Here is a 26,082-nt window from a genome sequence, read left to right as displayed (position 1 = left end):
AGATGCAGGAATGGTTCTCTCTCTCAACCAGGGACCCAGGACACTAAAGGCTTCCTTCCTGATGTCGATGCAAGGCCATGTCCAGGAATGGTTCTCTCTCTCAACCAGGGACCCAGGTTGAGATGGACTCACGCTAGGGGCGGGAGCTGTGGCATGACCATTGATGATGCAGCCTGACTGTAAGGCTGTTGGTAAATCCTCCTGGCCATTTCTGGGAAGTGGTGTCCTCCCTCCACCACCACCACCAGTTGGCCCACTTTGCCTTTAGGCCAAAGGGCCTTGTAGAACATGGTGGCCCTCTGACGTTTCCCCTTTTTCCTCTGCCTGCCCCGACCTCTCCGCAGCCATGAAACCAGAGCTGCTCCCCAGGGTGGCTACATGCTGCTATGCTTGCAGCTAGCTAGTGATTGGCATTGTGTTTCAGGCTGGCTAAATGCTAGCAGTTAACATCTAGCTAGTAAATTACATTGTGCTCCTGGGTGGCTAAATGCTAGCAGCTAGCAGCTATCTTAGCTTGTGAATAAAATTATGATGCTATAAATTTTCCTACCAACCTTAATGGCAATAGTTTCCTCCTAAGGCTGTCAAGATGGCGTAAAGATCTGACAGGCGAGGGGGCTTGTGAGGAAAGATGCCAGGTTGTGATGTATAGCTAATGCAGTCTGTTGTAGCCTGGCCTGTCTATTCCTAGTATCTCAGTACAATCTGTCAGCAGTCTGTTGTAGCCTGGACTGTCTATTCCTAGTATCTCAGTACAGTCTGTCAGCAGTCTGTTGTAGCCTGGCCTGTCTATTCCTAGTATCTCAGTACAATCTGTCAGCAGTCTGTTGTAGCCTGGCCTGTCTATTCCTAGTATCTCAGTACAGTCTATCAGCAGTCTGTTGTAGCCTGGCCTGTCTATTCCTAGTATCTCAGTACAATCTGTCAGCAGTCTGTTGTAGCCTGGCCTGTCTATTCCTAGTATCTCAGTACAGTCTGTCAGCAGTCTGTTGTAGCCTGGCCTGTCTATTCCTAGTATCTCAGTACAATCTGTCAGCAGTCTGTTGTAGCCTGGCCTGTCTATTCCTAGTATCTCAGTACAGTCTATCAGCAGTCTGTTGTAGCCTGGCCTGTCTATTCCTAGTATCAGTACAATCTGTCAGCAGTCTGTTGTAGCCTGGCCTGTCTATTCCTAGTATCTCAGTACAGTCTATCAGCAGTCTGTTGTAGCCTGGCCTGTCTATTCCTAGTATCTCAGTACAATCTGTCAGCAGTCTGTTGTAGCCTGGCCTGTCTATTCCTAGTATCTCAGTACAGTCTGTCAGCAGTCTGTTGTAGCCTGGCCTGTCTATTCCTAGTATCTCAGTACAGTCTGTCTGTCAGCAGTCTGTTGTAGCCAGGCCTGTCTATTCCTAGTATCTCAGTACAGTCTGTCTGTCAGCAGTCTGTTGTAGCCTGGCCTGTCTATTCCTAGTATCTCAGTACAGTCTGTCTGTCAGCAGTCTGTTGTAGCCTGGCCTGTCTATTCCTAGTATCTCAGTACAGTCTGTCAGCAGTCTGTAGCCTGGCCTGTCTATTCCTAGTATCTCAGTACAGTCTGTCAGCAGTCTGTTGTAGCCTGGCCTGTCTATTCCTAGTATCTCAGTACAGTCTGTCTATCAGCAGTCTGTTGTAGCCTGGCCTGTCTATTCCTAGTATCTCAGTACAGTCTGTCTATCAGCAGTCTGTTGTAGCCTGGACTGTCTATTCCTAGTATCTCAGTACAGTCTGTCAGCAGTCTGTTGCAGCCTGGCCTGTCTATTCCTAGTATCTCAGTACAGTCCTGTCTGTCAGCAGTCTGTTGTAGCCTGGCCTGTCTATTCCTAGTATCTCAGTACAGTCTGTCAGCAGTCTGTTGTAGCCTGGCCTGTCTATTCCTAGTATCTCAGTATAGTTTGTCAGCAGTCTGTTGTAGCCTGCCCTGTCTATTCCTAGTATCTCAGTACAGTCTATCAGCAGTCTGTTGTAGCCTGGCCTGTCTATTCCTAGTATCTCAGTACAATCTGTCAGCAGTCTGTTGTAGCCTGGCCTGTCTATTCCTAGTATCTCAGTACAGTCTGTCAGCAGTCTGTTGTAGCCTGGCCTGTCTATTCCTAGTATCTCAGTACAATCTGTCAGCAGTCTGTTGTAGCCTGGCCTGTCTATTCCTAGTATCTCAGTACAGTCTATCAGCAGTCTGTTGTAGCCTGGCCTGTCTATTCCTAGTATCTCAGTACAATCTGTCAGCAGTCTGTTGTAGCCTGGCCTGTCTATTCCTAGTATCTCAGTACAGTCTATCAGCAGTCTGTTGTAGCCTGGCCTGTCTATTCCTAGTATCTCAGTACAATCTGTCAGCAGTCTGTTGTAGCCTGGCCTGTCTATTCCTAGTATCTCAGTACAGTCTGTCAGCAGTCTGTTGTAGCCTGGCCTGTCTATTCCTAGTATCTCAGTACAGTCTGTCTGTCAGCAGTCTGTTGTAGCCAGGCCTGTCTATTCCTAGTATCTCAGTACAGTCTGTCTGTCAGCAGTCTGTTGTAGCCTGGCCTGTCTATTCCTAGTATCTCAGTACAGTCTGTCTGTCAGCAGTCTGTTGTAGCCTGGCCTGTCTATTCCTAGTATCTCAGTACAGTCTGTCAGCAGTCTGTAGCCTGGCCTGTCTATTCCTAGTATCTCAGTACAGTCTGTCAGCAGTCTGTTGTAGCCTGGCCTGTCTATTCCTAGTATCTCAGTACAGTCTGTCTATCAGCAGTCTGTTGTAGCTGGCCTGTCTATTCCTAGTATCTCAGTACAGTCTGTCTATCAGCAGTCTGTTGTAGCCTGGACTGTCTATTCCTAGTATCTCAGTACAGTCTGTCAGCAGTCTGTTGTAGCCTGGCCTGTCTATTCCTAGTATCTCAGTACAGTCTGTCTGTCAGCAGTCTGTTGTAGCCTGGCCTGTCTATTCCTAGTATCTCAGTACAGTCTGTCAGCAGTCTGTTGTAGCCTGGCCTGTCTATTCCTAGTATCTCAGTATAGTTTGTCAGCAGTCTGTTGTAGCCTGCCCTGTCTATTCCTAGTATCTCAGTACAGTCTGTCAGCAGCCTGTTGTAGCCTGGCCTGTCTATTCCTAGTATCTCAGTACAGTCTGTCTGTCAGCAGTCTGTTGTAGCCAGGCCTGTCTATTCCTAGTATCTCAGTACAGTCTGTCAGCAGTCTGTTGTAGCCTGGCCTGTCTATCCTAGTATCTCAGTACAGTCTGTCAGCAGTCTGTTGTAGCCTGGCCTGTCTATTCCTAGTATCTCAGTACAATCTGTCAGCAGTCTGTTGTAGCCTGGCCTGTCTATTCCTAGTATCTCAGTACAGTCTGTCTGTCAGCAGTCCTGTTGTAGCCTGGCCTGTCTATTCCTAGTATCTCAGTACAGTCTAGGCAGTCTGTTGTAGCCTGGCCTGTCTATTCCTAGTATCTCAGTACAGTCTGTCAGCAGTCTGTTGTAGCCAGGCCTGTCTATTCCTAGTATCTCAGTACAGTCTGTCTGTCAGCAGTCTGTTGTAGCCTGGCCTGTCTATTCCTAGTATCTCAGTACAGTCTAGGCAGTCTGTTGTAGCCTGGCCTGTCTATTCCTAGTATCTCAGTACAGTCTGTCAGCAGTCTGTTGTAGCTAGGCCTACCTAGGCCTTGTATCTCAGTACAGTCTGTCAGCAGCCTGTTGTAGCCAGGCCTACCTAGGTCTTGTATCTCAGTACAGTCTGTCAGCAGCCCAATTCCCTGAGCTGCTCTGTTGTTCATCATTGTTCTCAGTCAGTGGTGTGGGACATGTCTGATGAGCTCAGGTTGTCTGCTATTCATGTCGCTCTCTCTCTTTTTTAGCGTTTCATTTTTTATTAACTTGTAAAAATGTGTATAAACATAATTCCACTTTGACATTCTGGGGTATTGTGTGTAGACCAGTGACACAAAATCTCAATTTAATCCATTTTAATTTCAGGCTGTAACACACAAAGTATGTAAAAATTCAAGGGGTGTGAATACTTTATGAAGGCACTGTAAGATCTATAACTTAAGGGGCTCAATAAGCCCTTCATAAGCCCTTTATAACCCCTGTATACAGAGCAAAGTTCATGTCACTTTACCTCAATCATTTAACACAATAATTACATTCCTGTCTCTTCTATGGCTCTTTCTCCATAATCTGTGTCCCTACCAGCTGTGTGTCACAAGGTTACTGTCATCTCCCGGGCATTACAGCGTTACTGTTATTGTTTCAGCTCAGGATGTATTGCAGAATACAGAGGTGTCCTGTAAAGTCTTGGAGGGTCCAGGGTGTGTAACGCTCTTGGAGGGTCCAGGGTGTGTAAAGTCCTTGGAGGGTCCAGGTGTGTAGAGTCTTGGAGGGTCCAGGGTGTGTAGAGTCATGTCTGCATGGAGGACTAGAACAGTGTTGGTGGTGGTTGGTTGGCATCTCTGTGTTGTATTGTACAGGCTGTTGCCAGGGTTAATGTTGCCAGGGTTAATTGTTGCCAGGGTTAATGTTGCCAGGGTTTAATGTGCCAGGGTTTAATGTTGCCAGGGTTTAATGTTGCCAGGGTTTAATGTTGCCAGGGTTTAATGTTGCCAGGGTTTAATGTTGCCAGGGTTTAACGTTGCCAGGGTTTAATGCCGCGCGGCCAGGGTTTAATGCGGCGCGGCCAGGGTTTAATGCCGCGCGGCCAGGGTTTAATGCGGCGCGGCCAGGGTTTAATGCGGCGCGGCCAGGGTTTTAATGCTGGCGCGGCCAGGGGTTAATGCGGCGCGGCCAGGGGTTAATGCTGCGCGGCCAGGGGTTAATGCTGCGCGGCCAGGGGTTAATGCTGCGCGGCCAGGGGTTAATGCTGCGCGGCCAGGGGTTAATGCTGCGCGGCCAGGGGTTAATGTTGCCAGGGGTTAATGCTGCCAGGGGTTAATGCTGCGCGGCCAGGGGTTAATGTTGCCAGGGGTTAATGCGGCGCGGCCAGGGGTTAATGCTGCGCGGCCAGGGGTTAATGCTGCGCGGCCAGGGGTTAATGCTGCCAGGGGTTAATGCGGCGCGGCCAGGGGTTAATGCGGCGCGGCCAGGGGTTAATGCTGCCAGGGGTTAATGCCGCGCGGCCAGGGGTTAATGCGGCTAGGGGTTAATGCTGCCAGGGGTTAATGCTGCGCGGCCAGGGGTTAATGCTGCGCGGCCAGGGGTTAATGTAACACAAACAATTGGAGTAATTGTAGTCTGACTCTGAGAAGGATGTTTCTCTAATTGAGGCAGGATGTGGACCACTGTAGTTGAAGATTGAAGAGATCCTGCATTGAGTTATGTAACTGTCAGCCTTGTCAGAGACACGTGTGTGTGTGTGTGTGTGTGTGTGTGTGTGTGTGTGTGGTGATATATTTTAACACACCAGGCATGACACATTGATCAAACCTTGACCTTTTACAGTATCATTTAATGAGCCTTGTTTTCACACTGAGCAGAGAGGGAGCTAGAAGGATCAAGGTCACTCCAATAGAAGTGAGGAACAGGTGGCGGTCCACGGCCTTCATCTTGATCCAAACATCTCTTTCAACAACGGGCTCGTTCTACCAGCCTCTGTTCTTCAGCTATTACATCACAACACAGTTCTGTTCTTCAGCTATTACATCACAACACAGTTCTCTGTTCTTCAGCTATTACATCACAACACAGTTCTCTGTTCTTCAGCTATTACATCACAACACAGTTCTCTGTTCTTCAGCTATTACATCACAACACAGTTCTCTGTTCTTCAACTATTACATCACAACACAGTTCTCTGTTCTTCAGCTATTACATCACAACACAGTTCTCTGCTCTTCAGCTATTACATCACAACACAGTTCTCTGCTCTTCAGCTATTACATCACAACACAGTTCTCTGTTCTTCAGCTATTACATCACAACACAGTTCTCTGTTCTTCAGCTATTACATCACAACACAGTTCTCTGCTCTTCAGCTATTACATCACAACACAGTTCTCTGCTCTTCAACTATTACATCACAACACAGTTCTCTGTTCTTCAGCTATTACATCACAACACAGTTCTCTGTTCTTCAGCTATTACATCACAACACAGTTCTCTGTTCTTCAGCTATTACATCACAACACAGTTCTCTGTTCTTCAACTATTACATCACAACACAGTTCTCTGTTCTTCAACTATTACATCACAACACAGTTCTCTGTTCTTCAGCTATTACATCAACACAGTTCTCTGTTCTTCAGCTATTACATCACAACACAGTTCTCTGCTCTCAACTATTACATCACAACACAGTTCTCTGTTCTTCAGCTATTACATCACAACACAGTTCTCTGTTCTTCAACTATTACATCACCACACAGTTCTCTGTTCTTCAACTATTACATCACAACACAGTTCTCCATTATTCACAAACATCTTCTGAATTTGGGGAGATTTTTTTCCTCCGGGGTCTTCAGTTACACGTTAGTCACTGCTGTTGGTTGCTAATCCTGGTAACTAGGAAGTGGGATTTCTTTTAAATATGGTGGTGGTTTAGACTGGTAAATGGTGGTCACCTAAAAACATGGTGGTGGTTTAGACTGGTAAATGGTGGTCACCTAAAACATGGTGGTGGTTTAGACTGGTAAATGGTGATCACCTAAAACATGGTGGTGGTTTAGACTGGTAAATGGTGGACACCTAAAACATGGTGGTGGTTTAGACTGGTAAATGGTGGTCACTTAAAACATGATGGTGGTTTAGACTGGTAAATGGTGGTCACCTAAAACATGGTGGTGGTTTAGACTGGTTAATGGTGGCCACCTAAAACATGGTGGTGGTTTAGACCGGTTAATGGTGGTCACCTAAAACATGGTGGTGGTTTAGACTGGTAAATGGTGGTCACCTAAAACATGATGGTGGTTTAGACTGGTAAATGGAGTGTGTCTTCTCCGATATGGTCATTTCAGTCGATCATACTTTTCAAGTGTCTGGCTATTTCTACCCAGCAGCAGCACTTGAGATCAGAGACTGATTGGAAAGGGAGAGTGTTTAGCATTTAAAATAACTCCTCGTGTGTGTGTGTGTGTGGTGTGTGTGTGTGTGTGTGTGTGTGAGACAGACAGACAGACAGACAGACAGACAGACATGGACCCTGGTCAATAGAAAGAGTGGTTGTGTGTTTAAGGCCCACCTACAAAAGGCTTCATTCACGTCATTCAGATGATCAGTCCTGAGAGGAGCCTCTCAAACCTCCATACCAACGACCAACAATGCATCGGTGTCTGTATGGTGTGAATAGATATGAGGCGGGGGGTTGGCATGGTCGATCAGATGCAGGTGACTCAGAACAGAAGAGAGGCTGGAATAGAGCAACACAAGCCTGCGTCCCAAACGGCAGCCTATTCCCTACATCCCACTACCCAATGGACCCTGCTCAAAAGGACTGCACTAAACAGGGAATAGGGTGCCATTTTCATGTAGGTTTCTGTTCAGAGGTACGAGGGGTTCAAGTGATGATGTGGTGATGTTATCGTAGGACGGCGAGGCAGCGATTTGAAATCTCCCCCCAACATGTCGATTCACAGGAAATGGGAACGGCAAAGTGCTTTGGTGGCTGAGTTTTTATAAAGCTTCTCGATAGGAGTGCTGATCTAGGATACATTTTACATCTAGGTGGTCCCATGAATCAATCCCACTACCCTGGAGTTACAAGCACCATGCTGTACCGACTGATCAATCCCACTACCCTGGAGTTACAAGCACCATGCTGTACCTACTGATCAATCCCACTACCCTGGAGTTACAAGCACCATGCTGTACCGACTGATCAATCCCACTACCCTGGAGTTACAAGCACCATGCTGTACCTACTGATCAATCCCACTACCCTGGAGTTACAAGCACCATGCTGTACCGACTGATCAATCCCACTACCCTGGAGTGTACAAGCACCATGCTGTACCGACTGATCAATCCCACTACCCTGGAGTTACAAGCACCATGCTGTACCGACTGATCAATCCCACTACCCTGGAGTTACAAGCACCATGCTGTACCGACTGATCAATCCCACTACCCTGGAGTTACAAGCACCATGCTGTACCAAATGAGCTACAAAGGACTGCATTGATCTCAATAGAAGTTCTGTGCAACAGTCGTTGTTTCTCACGTATATCTAAAGCTAGGCTTTGGCTCGTAGATGGGGAGGCGTGGAGATGGGGAGGCGTGGGGAGGCGTGGGGAGGCGTGGAGATGGGGAGGCGGGGAGATGGGGAGATGTGGAGATGGGGAGGCGTGGAGATGGGGAGGCGTGGGGAGGCGTGGAGATGGGGAGGCGTGGGGAGGCGTGGAGATGTGGAGATGGGGAGGCGTGGAGATGGGTGGGGAGGCGTGGAGATGGGGAGGCGGGGAGATGTGGAGAGGGGGAGGCGTGGGGAGGCGTGGAGATGGGGAGGCGTGGAGATGGGTGGGGAGGCGTGGAGATGGGGAGGTAGGTGATACATTTGTATCAGCAGTCCTATGGTTTTAATGAAGCAGCTAATTCACTCAAGCCCTTTGTACTCCTAGCTCATAAAATAAACTCCTAGAAGAAAATATATGTTTATCCTGAGAAGACTAGAAAGAGATTTTACAAACTGTCCTGTCTTAATTCAGGCCCTATTCATCTCCTTCCTTCCTTCTCTCCCCTCTTTCCTTCCCCCCCCCCCCCCCCCCCCCCGAAACACAGGGACAGCAGGGAGAAACATCCATTCCAGATGTGTGGGGCGAGAATACGCCCCAAATGGAAGCCTATTCCCTATAGAGTGGGACACAGTGGACTTGTTATTGTTATCATGTTATAGAGCAGAAGTATTACAGTGGACTTGTTATTGTTATCATGTTATAGAGCAGAAGTATTACAGTGGACTTGTGTTGTTATCACGTTATAGAGCAGAAGTAATTACAGTGGACTTGTTGTTGTTATCATGTTATAGAGCAGAAGTATCATGTATTAGAGCAGAAGTATTACAGTGGACTTGTATTGTTTATCATGTTATAGAGCAGAAGTATTACAGTGGACTTGTTATTGTTATCATGTTATAGAGCAGAAGTAGTACAGTGGACTTGTTATTGTTATCATGTTATAGAGCAGATGAGTATTACAGTGGACTTGTTATTGTTATCATGTTATAGAGCAGAAGTATACAGTGGACTTGTTATTGTATCATGTTATAGAGCAGAAGTTATTTACAGTGGACTTGTTATTGTTATCATGTTATAGAGCAGAAGTATTACAGTGGACTTGTTATTGTTATCATGTTATAGAAGCAGAAGTATTACAGTGGACTTGTTATTGTTATCATGTATAGAGCAGAAGTCTTACAGTGGACTTGTTATTGTTATCATGTTGTAGAGCAGAAGTATTACAGTGGACCTTGTTATTGTTATCATGTTATAGAGCAGAAGTATTACGGTGGACTTGTTGTTGTTATCATGTTATAGAGCAGAAGTATTACATTGGACTTGTGTTGGTATCATGTTATAGAGCAGAAGTATTACAGTGGACTTGTTATTGTTATCATGTTATAGAGCAGAAGTATTACAGTGGACTTGTATTGGTTTATCATGTTATAGAGCAGAAGTATTACAGTGGACTTGTTGTTGTTATCACGTTATAGAGCAGAAGTATTACAGTGTGACTTGTTGTTTGTTATCATGTTATAGAGCAGAATTATTACAGTGGACTTGTTATTGTTATCATGTTATAGAGCAGAAGTATTACAGTGGACCTTGTTATTGTTATCATGTTATAGAGCAGAAGTATTACAGTGGACTTGTTATTGTTATCATGTTATAGAGCAGAAGTATTACAGTGGACTTGTTATTGTTATCATGGTATAGAGCAGAAGTATTACAGTGGACTTGTTATTGTTATCATGTTATAGAGCAGAAGTAGTACAGTGGACTTGTTATTGTTATCATGTTATAGAGGCAGAAGTATTCAGTGGACTTGTTATTGTTATCATGTTATAGAGCAGAAGTATTACAGTGGACTTGTTATTGTTATCATGTTATAGAGCAGAAGTATTACAGTGGACTTGTTATTGTTATCATGTTATAGAGCAGAAGTATTACAGTGGACTGTTATTGTTATCATGTTGTAGAGCAGAAGATATTACAGTGGACTTGTTATTGTTATCATGTATAGAGCAGAAGTATTACAGTGGACTTGTTATTGTTATCATGTTATAGAGCAGAAGTATTACAGTGGACTTGTTATGTATCATGTTATAGAGCAGAAGTATTACAGTGGACTTGTTATGTTATCATGTTATAGAGCAGAAGTATTACAGTGGACTTGTTATTGTTATCATGTTATAGAGCAAGATAGTATTACAGTGGACTTGTTGTTGTTATCATGTTATAGAGCAGAAGTATACAGTGGACTTGTTATTGTTATCATGTTATAGAGCAGAAGTATACAGTGGACTTGTTGTTGTTATTCATGTTATAGAGCAGAAGTATCACAGTGGACTTGTCTTGTTATCATGTTATAGAGCAGAAGTATTCACAGTGGACTTGTTGTTGTTATCAGTATAGAGCAGAAGTACTTACAGTGGACTTGTGTTGTTATCATGTTATAGAGCAGAAGTATTACAGTGGACTTGTTATTGTTATCATGTTTATAGAGCAGAAGTATTACAGTGGACTTGTATTGTTATCATGTTATAGAGCAGAAGTATTACAGTGGAATTGTTATTGTTATCATGTTATAGAGCAAGAAGTATTACAGTGGACTTGTTATTGTTATCATGTTCTAGAGCAGAAGTATTACAGGGACTTGTTGTTGTTATCATGTTATAGAGCAGAAGTATTACAGTGGGACTGTTATTGTTATCATGTTATAGAGCAGAAGTATCACAGTGGACTTGTTTGTTGTTATCTGTTATAGTCATAAGCAGAAGTATTACGGGACTTGTTATTGTTATCTGTTATAGAGCAGAAGTATCACAGTGGACTTGTTATTGTTATCATGTTATAGAGCAGAAGTATCACAGTGGACTTGTTATTGTTATCACGTTATAGAGCAGAAGTATCACAGTGGACTTGTTATTGTTATCACGTTATAGAGCAGAAGTATTACAGTGGACTTGTTATTGTTATCACGTTATAGAGCAGAAGTATTACAGTGGACTTGTTGTTGTTATCATGTTATAGAGCAGAAGTATTACAGTGGACTTGTTGTTGTTATCATGTTATAGAGCAGAAGTATTACAGTGGACTTGTTGTTGTTATCATGTTATAGAGCAGAAGTATTACAGTGGACTTGTTGTTGTTATCATGTTATAGAGCAGAAGTATTACAGTGGACTTGTTATTGTTATCATGTTATAGAGCAGAAGTAATTACAGTGGACTTGTTATTGTTTATCATGTTATAGAGCAGAAGTATTACAGTGGACTTGTTATTGTTATCATGTTATAGAGCAGAAGTATTACAGTGGACTTGTTATTGTTATCATGTTATAGAGCAGAAGTATTACAGTGGACTTGTTATTGTTATCATGTTATAGAGCAGAAGTATTACAGTGGACTTGTTATTGTTATCATGTTATAGAGCAGAAGTATTACAGTGGACTTGTTGTTGTTATCACGTTATAGAGCAGAAGTATTACAGTGGACTTGTTGTTGTTATCATGTTATAGAGCAGAAGTATTACAGTGGACTTGTTGTTGTTATCATGTTATAGAGCAGAAGTATTACAGTGGACTTGTTGTTGTTATCATGTTATAGAGCAGAAGTATTACAGTGGACTTGTTGTTGTTATCATGTTATAGAGCAGAAGTATTACAGTGGACTTGTTATTGTTATCATGTTATAGAGCAGAAGTATTACAGTGGACTTGTTATTGTTATCATGTTATAGAGCAGAAGTATTACAGTGGACTTAAAGGGTGTATATGAAACATTTTAACAGGGCAAATAACTGTTACAAAACAACTCACCAACCACCCAGTTGCATATTCACAACCAATAGTAATAGAATTACATTTTTAATGTGTATTTTTCAGAGACATTCTGAAAAACAGTTGGATTTCTATCAATTGCTCTGTGACATCACTGTGGGGGAACCACAGAGTAAACTGACACTGTAAACATTGTGTGTGCGCAAGTTCAGCGTTTTTACATAATGTAGCTATCCTATGGAATTATTTTCCAACAAAATGTTCGGACACAATAGTCCAATGACACGTCACAATGTTTTAGATCAGGTACAGATGCCGACGTCCATAGTGATAAATAGATGACACTGTGATTTGAGAGGTACGTGTATAGACCTATTCACCACTGAAACATGCCGACCATAACCGCTGTCATGTCAAGTCATTTTGTAATGTAAGTTATGAGAGGCAGGGATGGATTGATCAGGGGATGTTGGGGACCACTGGGCACCGGAGCTTTAGGTACGTGCATTTTCCACCTCTTAAAACACAGGCTGTTTCTAAAAAAGTAAATAAAGCTCTAGCTAGCTAGCTAGATAGCTACTGTAATGAATAACTAGATACAGATATGTCGATTACAGAAACTGCAGATAGCTACTGTAATGAATAACTAGATACAGATATGTCGATTACAGAAACTGCAGATAGCTACTGTAATGAATAACTAGATACAGATATGTCGATTACAGAAACTGTATATAGCTGGATAGCTACTGTAATGAATAGCTAGATGCAGCTATGTCGACTACAGAAACTGTAGCTAGCTAGATAGCTACTAATAATGAATAGCTAGATGCAGATATGTCGATTTACAGAAGCTGTACAAAGCTGGTGGACATGGAAATCAAATGTGATATTCCCCTGATTGATGGGCTGGGTGCCGCTTGTAATAGTGCCCTTGTATCCACATTTCAGCACCACAGCCAATTGTCAACTCCTAGGCTACTGTAGCTACTCCTAGGCTACTGTAGGCTACTCCTAGGCTACTGTAGGCTACTCCTAGGCTATTGTAGCTACTCCTAGGCTACTGTAAATACTCCTAGGCTACTCCTAAACTACTGTAGCTACTCCTAGGCTACTGTAGCTACTCCTAAGCTACTCCTAAACTACTGTAGGCTACTGTAGGCTACTCCTAGGCTACTGTAGGCTACTCCTAGGCTACTAGTAGACTACTGTATTGTGGTCGCAGTATTGACAACAGAAATGCTACGGCCATTTTAATAAAGTAGTAGAACAGGTAGCCTACCTTTTGGCTGGCTGTCATGTTACAGTGGGTCTATATGAGTTCATTTACCTGCGTTTCTAGACAATTTAAAAACTCTAAGATGCTATTTGGAAACCAGCAAAAATGAACTAAAATGACTTCAACCATTAATGATTAATATAAGGTGTAAAGGTCTGTGGAACGGCATATACAATGTCAACCACTACTCAACCTCATCATAAATGTACTCATTTACTTGTGCAACGGGAAATAATATGCATAATACATGCTATCAAGTCACAACAAGGACCACCTCAAATGACCACATCCACAGGTGACGCCTGACTTTCAAGCTATTTGTTCACCATCAAATGTCACCCTTTTTTATAATAGAGGATTGCGTACATCTATCATCCCATTTGAAGACTAATGTAAGATAGGCTACTACTCCTAATGTCATGAGTAGATTGCATAGTCATAACTTGGGCTAAATATTAGCAAAACGGACAGTTCTGAGCAATGCATACCTGAGCCAGTAGTGACAGAGAGAGTAGTGACAGAGAGGGTAGTGACAGAGAGGGTAGTGACAGAGAGGGTAGTGACACAGAGAGGGAGTAGTGACACAGAGAGGGAGTAGTGACACAGAGAGGGAGTAGTGACACAGAGAGGGAGTAGTGACACAGAGAGGGAGTAGTGACACAGAGAGGGAGTAGTGACACAGAGAGGGAGTAGTGACACAGAGAGGGAGGAGTGACACAGAGAGGGAGTAGTGACACAGAGAGGGAGTAGTGACACAGAGAGGGAGTAGTGACACAGAGAGGGAGTAGTGACACAGACAGAGAGGTAGTGACACAGAGAGGGAGTAGTGACACAGACAGAGAGGTAGTGACACAGAGAGGGAGTAGTGACACAGAGAGGGAGTAGTGACACAGAGAGGGAGTAGTGACACAGAGAGGGAGTAGTGACACAGAGAGGGAGTAGTGACACAGACAGAGAGGTAGTGACACAGAGAGGGAGTAGTGACACAGAGAGGGAGTAGTGACACAGAGAGGGAGTAGTGACACAGAGAGGGAGTAGTGACAGAGAGACAGAGAGGTAGTGACACAGAGACAGAGAGGTAGTGACATAGAGGGTAGTGACAGAGAGTAGGCTTTATCAGAGATGTTTCTTCTCCTTTCTTAACATGGGAAAAATCTGTTAAAACAACCTTTTTTTTTTCTTTGAATGCAGCCATCTAATCTAGGCCTATGAAAAGGAGAGATATACAAATGGTAAAACATGACGTCCGTACAGCCTGGAGGAAAGAATTATTGTCCAAAAGCCAACGTTCCAGTGGTACTGATCCGATGACAGACCGTGGATGTGTGTGCACTCGGCTGGTACCAAGAAGATAGGCTACTGTTTGCTCAGTTGAGGAGCTGACAGTTGTGATGAAGGAGAAAGATTTACTATTTTATTTGTGTTCTCTTTTCAGCAGAAGCCATTTTCTTTCTAAATGATGTTTTTCTTACGATATGTATTTTTTAAATATTGCGACAGCCCTAGGACTATTTTAACAGCTTTTCACTGAGCTGCAACTAAACAATCATCTGTTCGTTATGTACTGGACAAATGGCAGCTTAAAACAATCCAAAACTCATTTATTTAAAGTTAATGATCCTCTGTGGCTAAATCATGCTCTCTGGTGAGTCTATTACTGTATCGGCACCAGTAATTATTGGTAATTTTGACAAATTAGAAGAAGCTTCCCCTACAGTCCATCTTCCGCTAGCCTATAGGGACACGTTGCCTATGCTGACATCAATGTGACAAGTAGCCGGTGTATAACCCAGCTGTCAGTGAGGCCTACAAGGACCAGTTCAAATGCCCACATCAAATTCAAAGCAATCGGCGCTCTGCCTAAACGACTGACCGGCAAAAGCAAACTGTCTGGCACTTGTCTCTGCTCTCTGCTTTCTTAAAGTGAGAGAACGACATGCAGACCGGCAGCTTCTCTCCGAGCGACGCTCCGCCTGCTCCTAAAGCCAGACAGCCCAATACGCTAAACAGACGGTGTATTTTAATCAGGATTGAAATGATTTTAAACAACTTTCTTTTGTAGCCTACTTTTAAATGTTTTGTCTTGAGCTATACCTGCCGTACCCAACTGACGGTCTGAGGGATTATTATTCAACAAAGTAGGCTAGGTAAAATTATGACCAGTAATTTAGCTCCCCCACTGTGCATGATCAATGTTGCACATGTGATGCGCAATTAGCCATTAATCACATAGGCCTGTCACGTGGATGCTTAAAATAGAGATGTGTTTATTTCTAGAATCAGATACCTACTGTATATGAATGACTAGGCAGGTCCGTACCTACTGTATATGAATGAATAGGCAGGTCCGTACCTACTGTATATGAATGACTAGGCAGGTCCGTACCTACTGTATATGAATGAATAGGCAGGTCCGTACCTACTGTATATGAATGAATAGGCAGGTCCGTACCTACTGTATATGAATGAATAGGCAGGTCCGTACCTACTGTATATGAATGAATAGGCAGCTCCGTACCTACTGTATATGAATGAATAGGCAGCTCCGTACCTACTGTATATGAATGAATAGGCAGCTCCGTACCTACTGTATATGAATGAATAGGCAGCTCCGTACCTACTGTATATGAATGACTAGGCAGCTCCGTACCTACTGTATATGAATGACTAGGCAGGTCCGTACCTACTGTATATGAATGAATAGGCAGCTCCGTACCTACTGTATATGAATGAATAGGCAGGTCCGTACCTAATGTATATGAATGAATAGGCAGGTCCGTACCTACTGTATATGAATGAATAGGCAGGTCCGTACCTACTGTATATGAATGAATAGGCAGGTCCGTACCTACTGTATATGAATGAATAGGCAGCTCCGTACCTACTGTATATGAATGAATAGGCAGGTCCTTACCTACTGTATATGAATGAATAGGCAGGTCCTTACCTACTGTATATGAATGAATAGGCAGGTCCTTACCTACTGTATATGAATGAATAGGCAGGTCCTTACCTACTGTATATGAATGAATAGGCAGGTCCTTACCTACTGTATATGAATGAATAGGCAGGTCCTTACCTACTGTATATGAATGAATAGGCAGGTCCGTACTTACTGTATATGAATGAATAGGCAGGTCCGTACCTACTGTATATGAATGACTAGGCAGGTCCGTACCTACTGTATATGAATGAATAGGCAGGTCCTTGCCTACTGTATATGAATGAATAGGCAGGTCCTTACCTACTGTATATGAATGAATAGGCAGGTCCTTACCTACTGTATATGAATGAATAGGCAGGTCCGTACCTACTGTATATGAATGAATAGGCAGGTCCGTACCTACTGTATATGAATGAATAGGCAGGTCCTTACCTACTGTATATGAATGAATAGGCAGGTCCGTACCTACTGTATATGAATGTCCATGTCCATTATTTGATAATGCCAAACGTCTATAATGTTCAAAAGTATTTTGTAAACTGTTAGTTTTAAAATTCATATTGCTTATTTTTGGGGGATCAAATGTTTAAATAGAGTTAAAAAATAATACTATGGTGCCTGTTGAAAGGTTTCCTTCTCCGTGACCTCTTGTTTCATGCACATCCTTTAAAAGTGATATCATAGTAGTAGTAGTAGTACTATGTTAAATCCTTCATCAACTCGACTCCTCTCCACACATTCCTCCAGCTTTGACTGACATGAGAAACGCTAAACCTTCCCAGAGAGGCCTGGAGAGGAGTGAGCTGAGCCTCTGAGCTGGCCCTGTCCTGGTTTTGGCCCTAAATGGCACACTAATCCCTCCGTAGTGCTCTGGGCCCTGATCAAAAGGAGTGCACTATGTAGGGAATAGGGTGTCATTTGGGATGCAGACCCTTGTGTTGAGTGGAAGCAGAACTCCAGTGGAGGAGAGGAGAGCCAAAGGTAATGTTTGTCCTGAGAGACAGAGATGGAGAACGAGACAGAGAGAGGGAGATGGGGGGAGAGAGAGGCGGGGGAGAGAGAGAGGGAGATGGGGGGGGGGGAGAGAGGGGGAGATGGAGAGGGGGGGGGGGGGGAGAGAGGGAGACGGGGGGAGAGAGGGAGACGGAGAGGGAGACGGAGAGAGGGAGACGGAGAGGGAGAGAGGGAGACGGGGGGGAGAGAGGGAGACGGGGAGGGAGACGGGGGGAGAGAGAGGGAGACGGGGAGAGGGGGACGGGGGGAGAGAGAGGGAGACGGGGAGACGTAGAGGGAGAGAGGGAGACGGGGGGGAGAGGGGGAGACCGGGGGGGGAGAGAGAGGGAGAGGGAGAGAGAGGGAGACAGAGAGAGAGAGAGGGAGAGAGGGAGGGAGACGGGGGAGAGAGGGAGGGAGACGGGGGGAGAGAGAGAGGGAGAGGGGGAGAGAGAGAGGGAGAGAGAGGGAGACAGAGGGAGACTGGGGGAGAGAGGGAGGGAGACGGAGAGAGAGAGGGAGACGGGGAGAGGGGGACGGGGGGAGAGAGAGGGGGACGGGGAGAGGGGGACGGGGGGAGAGAGAGAGGGAGAGGGGGACGGGGGAGAGGGAGGGAGACGGGGAGAGGGGGACGGGGGGGAGAGAGAGGGGGACGGGGAGAGGGGGACGGGGGGAGAGAGAGAGGGAAAGGCCGACTCTTTCCTTGTGGTTGACTGTTCTTAAACAAACGACGTGTCATCGTGACGATTAGGTCATCTGCTTTCTTTAAATCATTTCATGTTGTCATAGCAAACCACCTTTTAACCTCCAGATCCTGACTGAATCTCGCTCGGTTTCACCATGGTTCACTTACCTAACTAAAGTTGTGATTCACTGTGGATTTACAGGCTATCTTTATCCAGGTCGATGACTGACCACAGCAGGTGAATAATACTGGTAATGATAATACTGGTTGTTGAAGTACCTCCTCATCCCAGAGTCACCATCCCAGAGTCACAGCTTGTCATGTGATTATCTTCTCTCCTCAGTAGTCACCATTTGTCCTACCTCTAGATGCAATGGGTTCTAGTGTTCTATTTGTTCTGTTCTAGTGTTCTAGTGTTCTAGGTCTGTGTTCTAATGGTGTAGTCTGTACTTCAACCTCCCTGGCCTTATGTGACTGATGGACAAGAAGGCAGGAGGTGGTTGTGTGAGATAGTCCATAGTAGTTGTCAACACAGTACAAACAGATCTGGGACCAGCAGGCTAGTTTACAGTACAAACAGATCTGGGACCAGCAGGCTAGTTTACAGTACAAACAGATCTGGGACCAGCAGGCTAGTTTACAGTACAAACAGATCTGGGACCAGCAGGCTAGTTTACAGCACAAACAGATCTGGGACCAGCAGGCTAGTTTACAGTACAAACAGATCTGGGACCAGCAGGCTAGTTTACAGTACAAACAGATCTGGGACCAGCAGGCTAGTTTACATTACAAACAGATCTGGGACCAGCAGGCTAGTTTATAGTACAAACAGATCTGGGACCAGCAGGCTAGTTTACAGTACAAACAGATCTGGGACCAGCAGGCTAGTTTACAGTACAAACAGATCTGGGACCAGCAGGCTAGTTTACAGTACAAACATATCTGGGACCAGCAGGCTAGTTTACATCACAAACAGATCTGGGACCAGCAGGCAAGTTTACAGCCCAAACAGATCTGGGACCAGCAGGCTACTGGGACCAGCAGGCTAGTTCACAGCACAAACATATCTGGGACCAGCAGGCTAGTTTACAGTACAAACAGATCTGGGACCAGCAGGCTAGTTTACAGCACAAACAGATCTGGGACCAGCAGGCTAGTTTACATCACAAACAGATCTGGGACCAGCAGGCTAGTTTACAGTACAAACAGATCTGGGACCAGCAGGCTAGTTCACAGCACAAACAGATCTGGGATCAGCAGGCTAGTTTACATCACAAACAGATCTGGGACCAGCAGGCTAGTTTACAGTACAAACAGATCTGGGACCAGCAGGCTAGTTTACAGCACAAACAGATCTGGGACCAGCAGGCTAGTTTACAGCACAAACAGATCTGGGACCAGCAGGCTAGTTTACAGCACAAACAGATCTGGGACCAGCAGGCTAGTTTACAGCACAAACATATCTGGGACCAGCAGGCTAGTTTAGAGTACAAACAGATCTGGGATCAGCAGGCTACTGGGACCAGCAGGCTACTGGGACCAGCAGGCTAGTTCACAGCACAAACATATCTGGGACCAGCAGGCTACTGGGACCAGCAGGTTAGTTCACAGCACTAACAGATCTGGGACCAGCAGGCTAGTTTACAGCACAAACAGATCTTGGATCAGCAGGCTAGTTTACAGCACAAACAGATCTGGGACCAGCAGGCTAGTTTACAGCACTAACATATCTGGGACCAGCAGGCTAGTTCTGGAAGAGTTAACACTGTGCCTTTTCTAACACAGCTCACTTAATCCTGTGGTCCTTGTATGGGAGCTGAGAGCTGACTAAGGGTTTGTTGGTGAACAGGGAGGGGCACCCAGCCTCTCTCCTCTCTGCTGGAGTCACATGTCACCTTGGTTTGGATGTGTGTCTCAGCTTGTGTCCCAAGTGGCATCCTACTTCCTGTATAGTGCACCAGGGCCCTGGTCAAAATAAGTGCCCTATATAGGGAATAGGGTGCAATTTCTGACAGTCTCTCTGTGTGTTCCATGGTCAGCTGACTCCCATATTGTACGTCTCTTATCACTAGCTGCTAATGGGGCTGATAGAGAGGGTTGTTAGTGGGGCTGAGAGGCAGCGGTTACCTTGTTAGAGTAGCTAAATGAACCTCCTAAATGTCACAGAGAAGAGAAGAGAACTGGCTTCTCAGATCACACCAGATAGCTGCTCTATTAGCAACCAGCTACCAACACACCTTCCCTTCTGCTGTAGTCTAGATAACCTGGTGAACAGTGTCTATATGTAGCCACCAGCTACCAACACACCTTCCCTTCTGCTGTAGTCTAGATAACCTGGTGAACAGTGTCTATATGTAGCCACCAGCTACCAACACACCTTCCCTTCTGCTGTAGTCTAGATAACCTGGTGAACAGTGTCTATATGTAGCCACCAGCTACCAACACACCTTCCCTTCTGCTGTAGTCTAGATAACCTGGTGAACAGTGTCTATATGTAGCCACCAGCTACCAACACACCTTCCCTTCTGCTGTAGTCTAGATAACCTGGTGAACAGTGTCTATATGTAGCCACCAGCTACCAACACACCTTCCCTTCTGCTGTAGTCTAGATAACCTGGTGAACAGTGTCTATATGTAGCCACCAGCTACCAACACACCTTCCCTTCTGCTGCAGTCTAGATAACCTGGTGAACAGTGTCTATATGTAGCCACCAGCTACCAACACACCTTCCCTTCTGCTGTAGTCTAGATAACCTGGTGAACAGTGTCTATATGTAGCCACCAGCTACCAACACACCTTCCCTTCTGCTGTAGTCTAGATAACCTGGTGAACAGTGTCTATATGTAGCCACCAGCTACCAACACACCTTCCCTTCTGCTGTAGTCTAGATAACCTGGTGAACAGTGTCTATATGTAGCCACCAGCTACCAACACACCTTCCCTTCTGCTGTAGTCTAGATAACCTGGTGAACAGTGTCTATATGTAGCCACCAGCTACCAACACACCTTCCCTTCTGCTGTAGTCTAGATAACCTGGTGAACAGTGTCTATATGTAGCCACCAGCTACCAACACACCTTCCCTTCTGCTGTAGTCTAGATAACCTGGTGTGTCTCAGAGTAGGAATGCTGATCTAGGATCAGTTTTGCCTTTTAGATCCTAATGAATGAGTATATGGACAGGAGGGGAGTTGTTCCTAGATCAGCACTCCTACTCTGAGATGCTTTGTGGATACTGGCCAAGGAGATCTAGGTTCTACATGTCAATCAATCAATCAAATGTATTTATAAAGCTCTTTTTTTACATCAGCTGATGTCACAAAGTGCTGTACAGAAACCCAGCCTAAAACCCCAAACAGCAAGCAATGCAGGTGTAGAAGCATGGTGGCTAGGAAAAACTCCCTAGAAAGGCCAAAACCTAGGAAGAAACCTAGAGAGGAACCAGGCTATGAGGGGTGGCCAGTCCTCTTCTGGCTGTGCCGGGTGGAGATTATAACAGAACATGGCCAAGATGTTCAAATGTTCATAGATGACCAGCATGGTCAAATAATAATAATCACAGTGGTTGTCGAGGGTGCAACAGGTCAGCACCTCAGGAGTAAATGTCAGTTAGCTTTTCATAGCCGATCATTGAGAGTATCTCTACCGCTCCTGTCTCCCTCAGTGTGCTACCAGACCAGTCTACCAGGGTATAGCTAAGACGGTAGCTACCAGACCAGTCTACCAGGGTATAGCTAAGACGGTAGCTACCAGACCAGTCTACCAGGGTATAGCTAAGACAGTAGCTAGCAGACCAGTCTACCAGGGTATAGTTAAGATGGTAGCTACCAGACCAGTCTACCAGGGTATAGCTAAGACGGTAGCTACCAGACCAGTCTACCAGGGTATAGCTAAGACAATAGCTACCAGACCAGTCTACCAGGGTATAGCTAAGACAGTAGCTAGCAGACCAGTCTACCAGGGTATAGCTAAGACAGTAGCTACCAGACCAGTCTACCAGGGTATAGCTAAGACAGTAGCTAGCAGACCAGTCTACCAGGGTATAGCTAAGACAGTAGCTACCAGACCAGTCTACCAGGGTATAGCTAAGACAGTAGCTACCAGACCAGTCTACCAGGGTATAGCTAAGACAGTAGCTACCAGACCAGTCTACCAGGGTATAGCTAAGACAGTAGCTACCAGACCAGTCTACCAGGGTATAGCTAAGACGGTAGCTACCAGACCAGTCTACCAGGGTATAGCTAAGACAGTAGCTACCAGACCAGTCTACCAGGGTATAGCTAAGACAGTAGCTACCAGACCAGTCTACCAGGGTATAGCTAAGACAGTAGCTACCAGACCAGTCTACCAGGGTATAGCTAAGACAGTAGCTACCAGACCAGTCTACCATGGTATAGCTAAGACAGTAGCTACCAGACCAGTCTACCAGGGTATAGCTAAAACGGTAGCTACCAGACCAGTCTACCAGGGTATAGCTAAGACGGTAGCTACCAGACCAGTCTACCAGGGTATAGCTAAAACAGTAGCTACCAGACCAGTCTACCAGGGTATAGCTAAGACAGTAGCTACCAGACCAGTCTACCAGGGTATAGCTAAGACAGTAGCTACCAGACCAGTCTACCAGGGTATAGCTAAGACAGTAGCTACCAGACCAGTCTACCAGGGTATAGCTAAGACAGTAGCTACCAGACCAGTCTACCAGGGTATAGCTAAGACAGTAGCTACCAGACCAGTCTACCAGGGTATAGCTAAGACAGTAGCTACCAGACCAGTCTACCAGGGTATAGCTAAGACAGTAGCTACCAGACCAGTCTACCAGGGTATAGCTAAGACAGTAGCTACCAGACCAGTCTACCAGGGTATAGCTAAGACAGTAGCTACCAGACCAGTCTACCAGGGTATAGCTAAGACAGTAGCATGTTAACTGGTCCGGACCACGGTAACATGTTAACCGGTCAGGACCACGGTGACGTGTTAACCGGTCAGGACCACGGTAACGTGTTAACCGGTCAGGACCACGGTAACGTGTTAACCGGTCAGGACCACGGTAACGTGTTAACCGGTCAGGACCACGGTAACGTGTTAACTTAACTTACTACCGCAATATAATAACCCGTTGGTATTTTCCCTATCGACAATGACTGACTGCCTTTTGATATTCCCCTTATAAAGTTAAACAGCTTCAGTGAAGGCTTTAGCTACTGCAGGCCTGTGAAGGCAGTGAGCACCAGCACTCCAACTGACTTCCACGCTTCAACTTTGTGAGGAAGAATATTTTAGACTTACCAGTGTTACTCCTTTATAATCTAACAAAATAATGATTATCTGTATAGCAGAAGTAGCCAGGTATAAAGAACATGATGTAGGTGTTAGGAACATCAGGTATAAAGAACATGATGTAGGTGTTAGGAACATCAGGTATAAATAACATGATGTGGGTGTTAGGAACATCAGGTATAAATAACATGATGTAGGTGTTAGGAACATCAGGTATAAAGAACACAATGTAGGTGTTAGGAACATCAGGTATAAAGAACACAATGTAGGTGTTAGGAACATCAGGTATAAATAACATGGTGTAGGTGTTAGGAACATCAGGTATAAAGAACATGGTGTAGGTGTTAGGAACATCTTTCTCTGTCTGTCTAGGGCCTGACCTCCTGTTCCTTTAAATTATAAATATAAATATATAGGACAGCGTCTTATAGGCCCATATCCAATGTCCTGATGCCACCGCCCAGTGGGAGGGTGCTTTCACTCGCTGATCCCAACCAGCACGGGCCTGTTATGGGTCTGTTTTTCCACAGGCCTGTTATGGGTCTGTTTTTCCACAGGCCTGTTATGGGTCTGTTTTTCCACAGGCCTGTTATGGGTCTGTTTTTCCACGGGCCTGTTATGGGTCTGTTTTTCCACAGGCCTGTTATGGGTCGTTTTCCACAGGCCTGTTATGGGTCTGTTTTTCCACAGGCCTGTTATGGGTCTGTTTTTCCACAGGCCTGTTATGGGTCCTGTTTTTCCACAGGCCTGTTATGGGTCTGTTTTTCCACAGGCCTGTTATGGGTCTGTTTTTCCACAGGCCTGTTATGGGTCTGTTTTTCCACAGGCCTGTTATGGGTCTGTTTTTCCACAGGCCTGTTATGGGTCTGTTTTTCCACAGGCCTGTTATGGGTCTGTTTTTCCACGGGCCTGTTATGGGTCTGTTTTTCCATGGGCCTGTTATGGGTCTGTTTTTCCACAGGCCTGTTATGGGTCTGTTTTTCCACAGGCCTTTTCAGAACGGCGCGACTGTTCTCTGGTCCATTCAGAACTGGTCTCTGTTTAATTTTGTATTCATTTATGCATGTTGGGTCGGGTGGGAAAGCCACGGGACCAAAGAAGACCTCTAGATTGTGGCGTTTCCAGTCATATTGGAGCAGGGGGGCTGTTCCTGCTGCTATTCAACAAAGTGCTGCTGTTGACACACTGAGGTTAGACTGGCGTGTTGACACACTGAGGTTCTGTGTTAGATGGCGTGTTGACACACTGAGGTCTGTGTAGACTGGTGTTAGATGGCGTGTTGACACACTGAGGTCTGTGTTAGACTGGTGTTAGACTGGCGTGTTGACACACGGAGGTCTGTGTTAGACTGGTGTTAGACTGGCGTGTTGACACACTGAGGTCTGTGTTAGACAGGCGTGTTGACACACTGAGGTCTGTGTTAGACTGGTGTTAGACTGGCGTGTTGACACACTGAGGTCTGTGTTAGACTGGTGTTAGACTGGCGTGTTGACACACTGAGGTCTGTGTTAGACTGGTGTTAGACTGGCGTGTTGACACACTGAGGTCTGTGTTAGACTGGTGTTAGACTGGCGTGTTGACACACTGAGGTCTGTGTTAGACTGGCGTTAGACTGGCGTGTTGACACACTGAGGTCTGTGTTAGACTGGCGTGTTGACACACTGAGGTCTGTGTTAGACTGGTGTTAGACTGGCGTGTTGACACACTGAGGTCTGTGTTAGACTGGTGTTAGACTGGCGTGTTGACACACTGAGGTCTGTGTTAGACTGGTGTTAGACTGGCGTGTTGACACACTGAGGTCTGTGTTAGACTGGCGTTAGACTGGCGTGTTGACACACTGAGGTCTGTGTTAGACTGGTGTTAGACTGGCGTGTTGACACTGAGGTCTGTGTTAGACTGGTGTTAGACTGGCGTGTTGACACAGGTCTGTGTTAGACTGGCGTTAGACTGGCGTTAGACTGGCGTTAGACTGGCGTTAGACTGGCGTTAGACTGGCGGTAGACTGGCGGTAGACTGGCGTTAGACTGGCGTTAGACTGGCGTGTTGCCTTAAAAGGAGAACCAACTGGGAGTCTGTTTCCTTCTGTCTTTTGGGTCTGACATGGAGCTCAGTGAGAGAAGATGAGAAGTGTGTGTGTGTGTGTGTGTGTGTGTGTGTGTGGGGAGGGGTTGGTGTTAGGACCAGGGTGATGATTGCACATGTGGAGCCCTGTCATCTCTGCTGGTGCCAATAGGTTCTGACTGAACGAGCGGAAGAGGCCTGACACGCGCAAACACACACACACACACACACACACAGTGACGCAACACACACACTATCACACACACTCTCAAACAAGCACTAAGCCATTCTCCACCCACCACAGGTCTATTTGAAGATGAGAAACAGTTGTCAGTCTAACCCCCTCCACACACACACACACACACACCCCTCCCCCAACACACACACCCCCTCGCTATTAGAGCACTGCTAGTGGTTTATTAGACACAGATATCAAGTTTCCGCCACCGCGGGGGAGCGAGGGGAGAAGGAGGGATCGTGCCCCCTAATCACAAACAGCCAGCACTTCCTGCCAACACACACTCACACATACACACACACACACACACACACACACACACACACACACACACACACACACACACACACACACACACACACACACACACACACACACACACACACACACTCCTTCCAGTGTCAAAAGGGACATAGAACCCCTTCCTTCTGTCAAGCACTGACACGCCCACTTACTCAAGCTGGTGTGTTTTTAACTTCTCTTTCAGCTGGGAGTTCTACTGCTTCCTCCTCTCACATCTGGGAGAGAGGGGAGGGGGGAGGGGAGGGGGGAGGGGAGCTGGGAGTTCTACTGCTTCCTCTCCTCACATCTGGGAGAGAGGGAAGGAAGAGGGGGGAGGGGGGAGGGGAGCTGGGAGTTCTACTGCTTCCTCTCCTCACATCTGGGAGAGAGGGGAGGGGGGAGGGGAGCTGGGAG

At 45.7% G+C, this 26,082-nt stretch overlaps 1 protein-coding gene across 2 annotated transcripts; it reads left to right on the top strand.

Annotated features, from left to right (window-relative positions):
• The first annotated feature begins 21,418 nt into the window (after positions 1 to 21,418).
• LOC115190171 (uncharacterized) lies at positions 21,419 to 23,343 on the top strand. Of its 2 annotated transcripts, none has more exons than XM_029748660.1 (2): positions 21,419 to 23,156; positions 23,265 to 23,343. In XM_029748660.1, exon 1 carries the CDS (start codon positions 21,628 to 21,630, stop codon positions 22,732 to 22,734), a length of 1,107 nt encoding a protein of 368 aa, XP_029604520.1. In that variant the 5' UTR covers positions 21,419 to 21,627; the 3' UTR covers positions 22,735 to 23,156; positions 23,265 to 23,343. The 2 variants fall into 2 exon arrangements, with proteins under 2 accessions (XP_029604520.1, XP_029604519.1); XM_029748659.1 differs by having other exon boundaries at positions 23,229 to 23,343.
• The last annotated feature ends 2,739 nt before the right edge of the window (positions 23,344 to 26,082 follow it).

This window comes from Salmo trutta, unplaced genomic scaffold (genome assembly GCF_901001165.1).
Source record: "Salmo trutta unplaced genomic scaffold, fSalTru1.1, whole genome shotgun sequence".
Classification (NCBI taxonomy): Eukaryota; Metazoa; Chordata; class Actinopteri; order Salmoniformes; family Salmonidae; genus Salmo; species Salmo trutta.
The sequence above is the reverse complement of the archived record's forward strand: the minus strand, read 5'-3'. Positions and strand labels throughout refer to the sequence as shown.